General features: G+C 52.0%; 1 protein-coding gene across 1 annotated transcript in view; it reads right to left on the bottom strand.

Moving 5' to 3' along the window:
- MTMR3 (myotubularin related protein 3) overlaps positions 1-12,468 on the bottom strand; it is a gene marked incomplete at its 3' end in the record, with an annotated part of 67,484 nt that overhangs the window by 4,146 nt on the left and 50,870 nt on the right. The window contains exons 11-19 of the mRNA XM_010142353.1: positions 11,938-12,143; positions 11,623-11,754; positions 10,459-10,570; positions 10,004-10,199; positions 8,785-8,970; positions 7,318-7,488; positions 5,234-5,379; positions 3,185-4,592; positions 549-659 (exon numbers count right to left, since the gene is read on the bottom strand). Of these exons, the coding sequence (XP_010140655.1) occupies positions 549-659; positions 3,185-4,592; positions 5,234-5,379; positions 7,318-7,488; positions 8,785-8,970; positions 10,004-10,199; positions 10,459-10,570; positions 11,623-11,754; positions 11,938-12,143 (2,668 nt within the window). The remainder of the gene's footprint in view (positions 1-548; positions 660-3,184; positions 4,593-5,233; positions 5,380-7,317; positions 7,489-8,784; positions 8,971-10,003; positions 10,200-10,458; positions 10,571-11,622; positions 11,755-11,937; positions 12,144-12,468) is intronic.

Below are 12,468 nucleotides of genomic sequence, written 5' to 3'. Positions count from 1 at the left end.
CAGCCGTAGCAGTGGGCAGCCAGGTGGTCCGGGAGCCACCGCGTCACCTGCGAGACAGAGGGGACACGGTAATCAGGGAGAGGCAGTTAGTTAAACCCACGCACCTCGTTTGCACTCGCCAATTCAAAGCCAAGCACCAGGAGGGAAGTGCTTGTTCTGTTTTAAGAGCACAAATCCAGCGTTTGCAACAGGTGAAGACAGGCGACAGAAACCTTCCCTTGAGACCAGACACGCCCGAGTCCCCTCGGACAAACAGCAATTCAGTCAGAGACTCCGATTCCCTGGGGTTTTGGTGTGTTTTAGAAGTGTCCAGGCCAAGACTGCTCCCCAAGCGCGTGTCCACCAGCTAAGGCTCCTTCGGCAGCTCCGCGCGGAGCTGGCGCAGACAAGCAGAGGGCTCGTAGGCACAGGTACCCGTGTTTGAAGTGCGAGACACAAGCACAAGGCAAGGCAGACCGCTCGCACCACCAGAGGCTGCGGCATCTCTGGAGCGACGAGTGTCTCATCCTAGCGGGAGAATGAGCGATTTACAGGGATTTAGTCTGTACCTCTGTGTCCTGTTTATCCACCTGCTCCCAGCTGGCTTCAGAGAAAATCTCTGTGCTGCAGCGAGACAAGCAGTTCTGATCCAGATTGCTTTCCGAGTCGGGTATAGAAGTCTGTTGGCAAACAAACACAGCTGAACAGAACCTCCCCGGAGTCCTACTTCCACACAAATCAAAGCGGACAGGCGTGGGGAGGGGCGGGAAGGGCACCTCCCGCGAAGGAAGGGCAGGCGACGCCCGCGCCGCAAGGGCGAGCGACACGACCGGTCAGCACTGACAGCGCGGACACGGCGGCTGAGTCTTTCTGAAGAGGACTGCGAATGCTGCACGCTGAAGCAGCTGGGTGAATTGAGAAAAAAACCAAGGAAAGCCACCCCACCGGGGCAGAGCTGCCTCTCTGGGGGCAGGCTGAGGGGAGGCAGAAGGGATTTCAAATCTGCTGTGTCAGCACGAGGGCCTGGGAAGGCTTTGGGGGATGAACCACCACAGCTGCATCCTGCGCTCCAGCCTCACTGTCACAGTCGTTCCCGAGGCTGCTTCACTTTCAAAATCAGTGCCAGTAATACAGATGGCCTTTGGCTGGCCAACATTTGGCAAAACACACGCCAAACCTCACGTGGGAAACTCAGAACCTGAGCTGTCTGTATTCCATAGAGAGGTTTTGGGGAGTAATGGGTCCTTAATATAGTCTATACAGGCAGAGCTACAAAAGTGACTTAAGACTCAGCCAGCCCTTAAAATACATCAAAAAAGCAAGAAATCTTGAGTTAATGGCTTTTTGTGCCCAAGGAATGGACGTCTCTGGAGCTCCAGGAGAAAACCAGTTTCTCCCAAGCTGAAGGTGGAGATCAGACTCTCAGAACTGGTGGATTTTCTAAAGGACGGTGCGCTCTCACACCCAGCCCTGTGCTGCGGTTTGGGGAGACCCTTAGAAAAACCGGAATATAATAAATTAAACCAAAGCTCTCACTTTCTCCAAGGAATCTGAGCTTCTGCCAGTGACACCCAACGGAAAGGGATGCCCAAGGCAGCACGTGGGGCCGGTCTCCAACGTGAAGAGACTCTCTGCGAGTATTTTCCTTGGCAATAAACGTACCTGGGACTATCCAGCACCTCTGCCGCTTTGAAACAATACTCAAGTAACCAAACAAAAGCTGGAAACCTCCTGGGATTTTTTTCCTCCCCAGTTTTGCAGGGACACACTGTTGTGTTGTTGTTGTGTGTAAAACACACTGTTACATGCACACAGGAAAAGGACGTTTCTGGTGGGTTTTCACCCGTCTCAGCAATTACAGGCCAAGGCTCTGCCCCGCGTTCAAACCCCCAGGAAGGTCCAAGCTCTGCCGCAGAGGTTCGGAGGCTCCTCGCTGTCCCCTCCGTGCTCCCCGCCCGTACCTGCCTGCTTCCCCACGTAGCTCTTAGTTATTTAACCCAGCTAATAAAGGCGGGGCCCTGGGCAGGCCCAGGTTCTGGAGCAATATGCAGGACTGCTCTGTGCTCGGCGGCCTCTGCAGCAGAGCTGCTCTGAAGCACTCTTACAGTCCAGCAACGGTGGAACGCCAGCAGCTGCGTTTCCTCGGGCTCCTTATTTATTAGTCAAAACAGGAGGAGAAATGAGGTAAAAACAGGTAGGGCAGAAGAACTTCAAAATCCATCCAAGACATACAGAGACCAGTAGAAAATTTACTGGCTATGGAGGTCTTGGGTTATACTCATTTCATTCCTGAGTTTAACGTTTCTTCTGCAACCAGTTCACCCCTACCTGTATTTGAATCACACCTCAAGTCTCTACTTTATGACTTTAATGCTTCCAAGTAAAGCACAGTTTAAAAGCTCCCTTAAATTCTTCATTTATTGAGAAAAAACCCCCCTCACTGACAGAAAGCGGTCTCAAAAGCTCTGAATTTACTCCAGTTCATGAGCCTCAGGCTGAGAAGGGGCTGGCTTGGACTTCACAGCTGAAGCTCCCAGAGCAGCCACTGCTGCAGCTTCCTCACTCTGAGCACACACAGCACAGAGATCAGTCCTACGCTACAGGCCCAGCCAACGACAGCCACATCCTGAGGAAAATACCTTTGCCGTGCATCAAAACAACAGTAAAACAACGGTGGGAGATTTAATAAGGCCGACAAAGGTGTTTGAGTACATCCAGGCAAGTGCAAGCGCGCTGTGAAACGCCCACCTTGAAATGCATCTTTGGTAGGTGTATGGTCAAACTGAACCATGTGGAAACACCCGTCACCGTTAACTGCCACTTGCCGGGTGCTCAGCCGGTTGTCTGCCCTCTTCAGAATGCCCCTGAGGGTTTTATAAAAGCCTGCACGGCCAAAAAGAAATCACTGCCCGGCCAACGAACCAAGAGCTGACAACCGGTGAGATCCAGAACGTGACTAACTAGCCCACTGGTTCCAGCAGTGGCCCAATGACCCTTTCACTTACCACTTCGTCTCCATAATCACCATTGAGACGGAAGGAGCTGTTCGGGAACTGGCTCTCCAAGCGGCTCTTCAACTCTTGCACTTGCTTCTTCAAGGTCTCCACCTCTTGCTGGTGGCTGGTTTCTATCTGGCGCAGCCGCTCCAGAACGTGACTAACTAGCCCACTGGTTCCAGCAGTGGCCCAATGACCCTTTCACTTACCACTTCGTCTCCATAATCACCATTGAGACGGAAGGAGCTGTTCGGGAACTGGCTCTCCAAGCGGCTCTTCAACTCTTGCACTTGCTTCTTCAAGGTCTCCACCTCTTGCTGGTGGCTGGTTTCTATCTGGCGCAGCCGCTGCTGGATGACGTCAGTGTAGACGGGCATCCCGTCGTCGTCCAGGTGACTTCTGGCGGGTTGGTCCGGGCTGCTGGCTGCCTGCTGCTTCCCGAGGTGGCTGAACACCCACTTCTGGTGGAAGGTCCTCAGGTGGAACTGGGCGGAACCACAGCTAGCTGTGGAGACCTGCCGGCTCAGCGAGGCTTTGAGCCGACCCTCCTCGCCGTTCACGCAGTGGCCGTTTGTCGCGTGGTATTTCTGGGCCGTGCTAAACCCCGCGGGCTTCTCTGCCATCTTGTTCTCGGGCTCCAGCTCTCCGTTACACACGATCTCGTCTTTACATTCGGCTAAAGGCAAGGCACAAGGGGAAGGCATTGGGATGTGTGTGGTGCTGCTACCAGAAGTCCTGTGTACTTTTGTTCCCAGTTTTTGCATGCTCTCCCCCTCCGGCCTGTTTTCCACAGCGCGACAAAGGTCCTCGGCGCTGTTGTCGAGCAGGTGAGGTCGGTGACAAGGCACCTTAGGAACCAGCTCTTGCTTTGCTTCGCTCTCTGTTAAGGTTTCCGTAGAACTGTCGATGTTGGATGTTCCTGCCTCGGGCGGGATTGTCAGAGGTAAGGGAAGGCCAGCCTGCGCCGTGCTGTACGTGCTCTCTGCTTCTTCGAGCTTGCCAACACCTTCCTCCTCCGCATTCTTCTGAGTGTCTCTATTTACAAAGCCCAAAGGAACAGTCTGGAGCCCTTTCACCTGAGGGAACTTCTGGACAGCGTTACTGAGGTCAGTGTGCTCGTCCTGTTGTCCTTTGAGCTCAGCAGCACCTTGTGAGAACAGATGTGGATTGGATGCTGGATTGTTCATGGCGACACCTCTGTCCCCCTCTGCCTTTTCACAGAGCTCGCTGACATGCCCATGGAGATTGTCAGTTCTCTTCTCCTTATCCAGGGCGACCTCATCTCCTTTACCTACAATCTCCAGGCTCCCCCTTGAGTGCTCCTCCAGACCAACATCATCTTTAGTGGCCTCCTGCAGTATGTTCTCCATCTGCCCCTCAGCCACGCCAGCTGCCACAGAGAGCTCTGCCCCAAGGGGAGCTCTGCCGCCTTGTTTGCTCAGGCCGTCTCCATCGAAGGGATCGTCCCCGGTGTTCCCGAGGCTGCTCAGCTCCAGAGACCGGCGATGCTCTTGCCACTTCTCGTTGAGGCTGGGGTCGCTGCTCCGGCGATTGGTTGTAGGCACGCTGCTGTCACAGGCTGTTGTCAGATTGTCAAATGATCTTGTCTTTGGTAACCTAATAACAATAATAATAGAAACAATCAGATGCCAAATCCAGGGGATTTTTCTGTTCTCAAACGTTTAGCTGCCATGGTGGAAAGCCTCCCCCCACCACTCAGACAGCAACAATCTGCTAACTAATGGACTTGTGTGAAGTGCTGGCCAGGAGCACGTTCTGACCATCTGCAGCGCAGAGCTGCTTTGGTACTTTCTTTGTTTGCCATCAGGAAAATACGTTCCATCAGGCTTCAAACGTTCCCAGAATAATCCCTTTACCACAAAGCACAAACGCTTCCAGTCCGGTCACACCTCCTAGTTAACATGTGCTCAGCGTACAAAAAAACAAAGGAAGAGTTACACAACACAGAAAAAAACTCGAATTCAAGGCAACCAGATGCGAGCTTCCACCCCCCACGGAGATAAGGCATCCCACTCAGCTGCGCAACCCCCAGAGCTCAGTTCGATTTGCCAATCCTCTCCCCGCTACGCTGTCACCTCTGAAACGTTCCAGCTTTCAAACTGCTGGAGGTGCAACAGTCCCACACACAACCCTGTGAAAAAAACTTCCCTCCCCCCTGAGCCTCCTCCCCTTTATGCCCCCCAATACTCTCCGTTGATCTTACTTTACAGGGTGGGGTTTCTGGGCTCTAGGCTCACCTGCCCAGAGGCTGATCTTCAGGGCTAGAGCCTGGCACAGGGTATGGGGCACAGGTGTCCTCGGCGGGCGTGGAGGGGGAAGAGCAGGGCAGGTAAACAGCACTCCAGAGCATTAGGTTACGCACATGGCACACTGGATACAGCACCTGAGGGGGAGGACACACCGCGTTCAGAAACGGCACGGCCAACCGCGCGCTCCCGCAACCGGGAGAAGCGTTCGGATCTGACCGTGGGCTGAGGGATGGGGTCTGTGGGGGGGAGGCTTTGCTAGATCGCTAGGTAAGGCCAAGGTGGGGAGCCACTACGGCGCTGGTCACCAGCTACACTTGGGTGTAGGACTGTCTTGTCTTTCAGAGACGGGGCTGAGACACAACAATGCTGCCTTTGAGCTTCTTGTGAATGAACAACCGCAACAGGCTCTGGGTGAATCTACACCTTAATGATGCTCCTGAGCAATTTAAACTGCTGAAGAATTCAGTGGCCCCTTGTTAGCACAGAGGTTTCCTTGTACTTCATATTACACCAGGCCAGACGAGAGCTGAACCCATAACCTCCTTCTGCAGGCTCCGATTCATCAGAGCTCTAGCCCGTCTTTAACGAAAGCACTCCAACGTTAAAAATTAAGTACACGCAGAAATACTCTGCTGCAGAGGCAGCGTGCTCTTAAAAGGGATTCCCTGATCGTGGGACACGCCTTCTGTGTCAGTCCAAAACCACCTTGGGTCCCTCTCTCAGTTCCGCTGCTTCCCCAGGCCTGCGGAGAAGCAGGGAACGGCAGAGAACCGGCGCCTTTCCCCGCCACTGAGCAGAGGCGGGGCCCTGGGCTGGCCTGGGGTCATGGGTGCCCTGCACTTAAAACGGCTCCGGTTTCATCACAGATATGGCACCTTCTCCACACTGCAGTACACGCACAAGAAGATGACTGCAAGACAGGAGGTGACCAGAACTCCCACCTACAGACCAGTTATCCTAACCGGCTGAGAACACGAGCGCAGCGTTTACTGAGAGCAGGGGCCAGGTCACCCAGACTGCGGCTGTGCCACGAGACACAGCTCGGAAGGGCAGCCCAAGGACAGACACTACCCGTCCCCGCTGCCCGCTCTCTGCACTCCCCCTGGAGCCCCCCCGCTACTCACAGAGTACCACAGATGCACCCCTAGCTTTCAAAGTCCTCCCAAGCTGCATTTAGCCGGGCTTTCAGCTGTCACATCCACCCTTGTGATGACAGTCCGGAAGGGCTCGCGGTGACAAAGTGCTCTGCGTGCGGTGGGAGCGCAGGCTGCGCAGCCGGCGTCCCAGGGAGCCAGCCAGCCGCAGCAGCTGATGGGAACACAGACCCCTCGCTTTGTAACAACTGAACTCTTTCCTAAGGGACAATTAAAAGCCACATCTGTCACGTGTGAAAGCATTGCCTAGTCCTTAGGTAGGTTTATGATGCTTTTATAACAAAACGGGTTTAAATCTGTCACAGGCTTTGCTGTGCTCACCCTGCTGACCTTTGATGACAGTTTCTGTGCCCACCACACGGCATCCCTCAAGGCCTTAGGTGCCCTTTTATCAAACACACCAAAAGGTAACGGTGAGCCCCTTCCCAGCGGCTTCAGCGAAGGGCCAAGCTGAAAACGGGCACGTGTGAAGAGACACAAAGGTACACCCAATAATCTGAGGCACGCTGGCTGTTTAGATTTAGGGTGAATACCGAGGCTGTGTCTAGGATCCTCCTCTGACACAGTTCTCTAGAAAGGCCCGTTTGACAAACACTGAAATGGTTTCTGTTACAAAAAATAAAGCAAAACGCTTAGTTACAGGAAAAGCCTTTCCAGCACAGAAATGCCTGAGGTTGCACTGACACTCCTCAGCCACCAGCAAACGTAATGCACGGCTGGAAGCGTCAGGCTGCACGGAGCAAACCCTGCCGAGGAGAGCAGGGCACGCTCCTCTGGAAATGCCTGTCTCTACGCTGCCTTCCTGACAGCCACCGCCAAGCTGCTATGCTGGGGCACTGCATGAAGGGTCATGCTTCTGAGACCGCTTCTGGGACCTACAGGGTGTCTCCCCGCGCGGTGGGGGCAGAGGGTACATACGGATTCGGACTGGGAGGAGTAGAGCAGGTTTTTGAAGGCTTTGTTTGCTGCCCGCAGCAAAGACCAGACAGAACAGGTCCGTTCCTGAGTGTGCTTCTCTCCTCTCTCTTTCGCATTGTTGCACAGGAATGTTCCAAAGAGGCAAGAGTAGGTGTGCTGCACCAATTTCACCTGCACAGAGCAACACAAATACCGTCAGACGCCAGAAGGAATCAGCTGGACAAGAGAATCAACAGTCAAGGCTAAGAAGCAACAGGTCCTTCCTTTGTGGGGCAATATACCCCCTGCCCTAAGCATCTCTGACACACGTACTTATAACTAATCGCAGGAGGGTTCCAGCAGAGTGGAATATTTTAAAACCATAACCAAAAAAATTCAGGAAAAACCACAAAGACAAAATATCTGTTTGCGATCAAGTATAGAACTCTGGCTGATTCAAACTCACAGCCAGCAGGACGGGCAAAGGAGAGCACCGTGATACCCCTGGCACAAAACATCACCCCAGCACAGAAATTCTCATTGTTATTCACTCCATGCTGCGGTCCCAGGTGAACAAATACCTTATTGCACACCTAACTTTAAGCATGTAAGTGACTTCCAGGGGATGACTCGGCCATCTCAAGGAAGACAAGTACTTCGATACTCTCAGAAATCAGGGGTTTACTCTAAAAGGGCCGAAACAGGAGGGTACGTCCACACGCAGCCCCTGCAGAGCAGCAGGTATAACCTCACGTATCCCATTTCACAACTGAGCTAAGCCAGGACCCGACATTTACTGGTGACACGGCTGAGCTGGCAGGTAGTAATTCAAGTCAGCCACAATCACAGGAATGTGCTGTAAATCTCTTGGTGGATCAGACACTTCATAAAACCTTCTCCTCTTCAGGTTACTAGTCCTGCAGCAGGTGACTACCCCTTTCCAACCCGAGAACGGACTGTGACCATGCTGGGCACACGGCTGCCAGCAGAGCTGCCCACTTCCACAGAGAATAAACACAGCTCATGTATCCTGCACATTTCAGCTAAGAAACCGAAAAAATGAATGGAAAGGTGAGGGGCAGGTTGTTTTCAGAGGAGGAGCCTTCGAGTCAAAACGAGATTGAAGCCGGGGGCAAGTTCACACTGCTGGGAACTCTGATTTTTTTGACGCTGTGTGGATGTATTACAGCAGAGTTATTCCAGCGCCTCTTAGGTGAGACTATTCCACTCATATCATTTCTTTATTTCTTTAAAAGTAGTCCTTAAGGGTCCTGCTTCTGTTCCAAGAGAGAACAGCCCCCAGGTCCCATGGAGCACATGAGCTGTTGTCTGCTGCCTCTGGGCACTGCTCCCATTCCCTTTATCCGGCTGCAGCATATCACAGACAGATGGGGAAGGAGAAACCCCCGGGGGCTCTACAGTACATTACTACTGGGTACCGGTTCAGAAGCGCTCTGTAAAACAGCAATCTCTCAAGCCACAACTCACAAGGAATGCTTCGTTAAACTCGAAAGAGCAAGGGAACTGCCTCTGGAGCTGATGGACGCAGTCCAGCCACTGTAAAAACACTGGGCAGCGCTCATTTAGGTCATCCGAATTCTCACCATGGCCACAGCGATCTGCAAACTTGTGGCCAAAATCCAGCCACTCCGTCTCCACTAGCACCTGGAAACCCTGCAGAAATGAAAGCACAGATGAAAAGGTCCTGGTTTTCTCCGGTTCAGTTTTCTGAGATGGTCTGAGATTTGTGGGAATCACCTCATTACTGTGTCCTCACTCTTTATCCCTGTGTCCTCACTTCAGCACAGACCTCGTTCTCATCTTTACAGCTTTACCTCACACCTTTGTGTTCTGAAATGCTGCACAACCCGATTAGGACAGATATGAACCCCCAAACAATGTGAACAGAAAGCGAATAGGGCTGGTGAAGTCCTCAGTTACTGGCAGGGAAGATCCTGATGTGAGACCTATCTCGGCCAGGCAGGGGCGAGTAGGAACTTCATCAAAACCGTAACCAACATTTGGACAGGAGAGGACACTTTAAAGCTCTCCCTTGAAAGTGATGGGCTGACCTGTCGTAAGGGAAAACAATTCATCCTCTCCTGTGGACTGTGACGCTTCTAGAACCCACATGAAAGGATCTGAGAGGTTTCCAGAGTTTCATCCAAAAGGCATCGCTACGTTTCAGCTCCCGGTCCTCAAGTGCCCAAGCTTTCAAGTGTTTAGCCATATGCTTCTGTTCTAGACAACAAAGGCATCTCGCCTGTGGGCTGCCAGCTGGAATCCAGCCATCACATATCACACAATGCTGAAAAGTGATGGGGGAAAAAAACACAGGCTGCAAAACCCGGAGAAATAACTGGCAGTGGACAAGACACATGAGAAACCAGACAAACGTGCAGCTGGGCAATCTGCAAAAGAGAAGGGCTTTGTGTCAGCAGTTGGCCGAGGAGCTGCAATGGTGTCACGGCAATTGCAGTACGCTGCACTCGGCACTGCATATCCAAAGTGAAATACGGGGAGCACAGAGCATGTCTGTGCAGCCACAGCATCACCTGCTCTTCAATCCCAGACTCCATGTGCACCGATACATAACGTATCTGCGGGTAAACTCCTACCGGCTCTAGTGCCTTTTCTAGCGGAAAAAACCTCTGAAAAGGCCCCGGACTTGGGAACCACCCCTCCCGCTGACAGATGCTGCACGAACCTCGGTGGTCCTGTAATAGGGATCGAGCAGCAGTTTGGCCAGGGCCACGATCTGGGGGGTTCGGTCCCAGCCGTCTGAGCAGTGCACCAAGACAGGTCGCTGGTCTCGGTCCACAGCGTGAACTACGAGCAGGGCAGATTTCAGAAGCATAGACAAGTGCTGCAGCCATTTGGTACTTTCCAGAGCTGATAACCAACTGGAGGAAAAGAAGGGAAAACAGTTTTCACTCTTTTAGGAAGCTTTCAGGTTTGGATCTGCGAACTTAGTAAGTCAAAGCTCCCATTTTAATAAGCTGTAAAAGTCATTCTTCATTTACGCCTCATTAACACTTTCCCAGATGTGGAGGGAAATCACCACAGAAAACACGCTGCGTGTCGACTTACGAATCATCAGCAGCAGAACGCAGAGGCAGAAACACATAAACAAAGGCAAAGCCCCCCCAAATCGCCACTTACTTTCCTGGATCTGGCATTTGTGTGCAGAGCAAACGCAGCGACTGGAAGCTCTTGCGGATGGAATGAATGTTTGCCATCCCCATGAACACGACTTCACAGTTCGGGTAGTATTCTGGAGGGAAAGGGCAGAAAGAGAGAAGAAACGAAGAACTCCGCTGAGTTTAGTGCTTTAGTAAACTACCGTATGTACTCTGCATTATGTTATATATAAACCACAGCATAAATGAGGTATTCTTATACAGCGAGAGCGAAGCAAACTCGGCCATCCCTGGAGAAATTAGCAAAAAGGAAGCACTTAGTACAAGTTAAATCTATGGAAGGTGACAAGTTGTTTGGAAATCTCCTACCAAGAAGAACCACTATATAGGCAGAGAATTAAATTTCTGTATACTCTGCTTTTGTTTTCTTTGGTATTTTACTCTCTGAGGAGTCATCATCCAGTAGTTTTGAGGTGTTAAATGGAAAATTCATCTTTTCTCACTGGTGGCTATGGCAGCAAAGACCAAAACAAGACTATACGGTCAAAATAGCTCCTATTATCTTATCTCTGGTTTTCCCGTCTGGTATTTCACCGTGACTCTCCACCCGTGGAATTTCAACAGCTTGCCTTCATATCTAACAGCGACCACAACACAGCATCTTGTTTGTAATACCAGCAATTCACGAGTGCCAAAGAACACAAAGTGGTGACTGCAAGTGTGTTACAAACCCAAAAGGAACCGGGAGTTCAGCTGCTTTGGGTTATGATACAAACACTGAAAAATGTTTCGGCTTTAGAAAAATGGCTGCGAAGTTGTATCGTGCACCACCATTTGAGGCTGTTGGTATCCTCTAATCAGTGGATTTTTACGGGTTTGTGGGGTTTTTTTCAGACATGAGCACGCTGGACACCTTTGTCAGGCTGTTTAGGGGAAAAACTCATCAGCATATTCCCCGCAGCTCAGCATTTACTAAGCACTGTTACTGTGAGAAACAGAACTAATTACCAGCTGATCGCGTCCTCCCAAAGGACTCGCTGCCACAACCCAGACCTTTCACACAGCTGAACAGCACTTGTGTCCATGCAGCCCAGCAGCTGTGCAGTGCTAAGTCTGCCAGTGTAATTACACCGGAGCAAGCCTTCCCGAACAGCTTAGCAGAGAGCTGGGGAGCAGCGCTGCCTACCTGGGCACTCGCAGCCTCCACCTTTGGCTCTGTTCGCCACAGCGGCCGCGTAAGATCGGGCGTCCAAGATCAAGAGCTTCTGAGGCTGTATCGCCAAACTCTCTGCTCCCGAAGCGTTAGAGATGGAGGAATCTGGGGAAGAGAGATGTAACTGGTGAGCAACTGAGAGGAGACTTCTGACAGCGTTTCTGACAGCGATTCACTCCAGTCCCGCCATGCACCGCCCGTACAGAACCCAGAGAATGCCTGATGAAAGGCGAAGGGTCAAAGGTGTTACAGCGCATACAAGAGTTTCAGCTTTTCCAGAAAACTTACCAAATTCCACATCGGAGAGGTCCCCTCCATTGGAGAAATCTCTGGAACAATTTCCATTCATTAGCTTGTTACTGTTGGACCTTGAATCCGAGGCGCAGGCTTTGGCTACAGACTGGACGAGGTGTTCATCGTCTGCATTCCTCCAGCCCCACCAGCTGACCTCGGGCTGTCCACAGCGGGAAATAACGGCTCCATTGTTCTGGTGCCTGCAGGAGCAAAGAAGGAAAAGAACGGCGGTGCGTAACTTGGGAGAATCAGGGCGAAAACCACAGAGGGCATGAAAAATTAACCGGTATGTTCCAGGAGTTTAACGCCTGTCGGGACCTCTTCGTCTGCATTCCTCCAGCCCCACCAGCTGACCTCGGGCTGTCCACAGCGGGAAATAACGGCTCCATTGTTCTGGTGCCTGCAGGAGCAAAGAAGGAAAAGAACGGCGGTGCGTAACTTGGGAGAATCAGGGCGAAAACCACAGAGGGCATGAAAAATTAACCGGTATGTTCCAGGAGTTTAACGCCTGTCGGGACCTCTCTG

The sequence above is a fragment of the Buceros rhinoceros genome, unplaced genomic scaffold (genome assembly GCF_000710305.1).
Source record: "Buceros rhinoceros silvestris isolate BGI_N320 unplaced genomic scaffold, ASM71030v1 scaffold10818, whole genome shotgun sequence".
Classification (NCBI taxonomy): domain Eukaryota; kingdom Metazoa; phylum Chordata; class Aves; order Bucerotiformes; family Bucerotidae; genus Buceros; species Buceros rhinoceros.
This window is presented reverse-complemented; position numbering and strand designations above follow the sequence as displayed.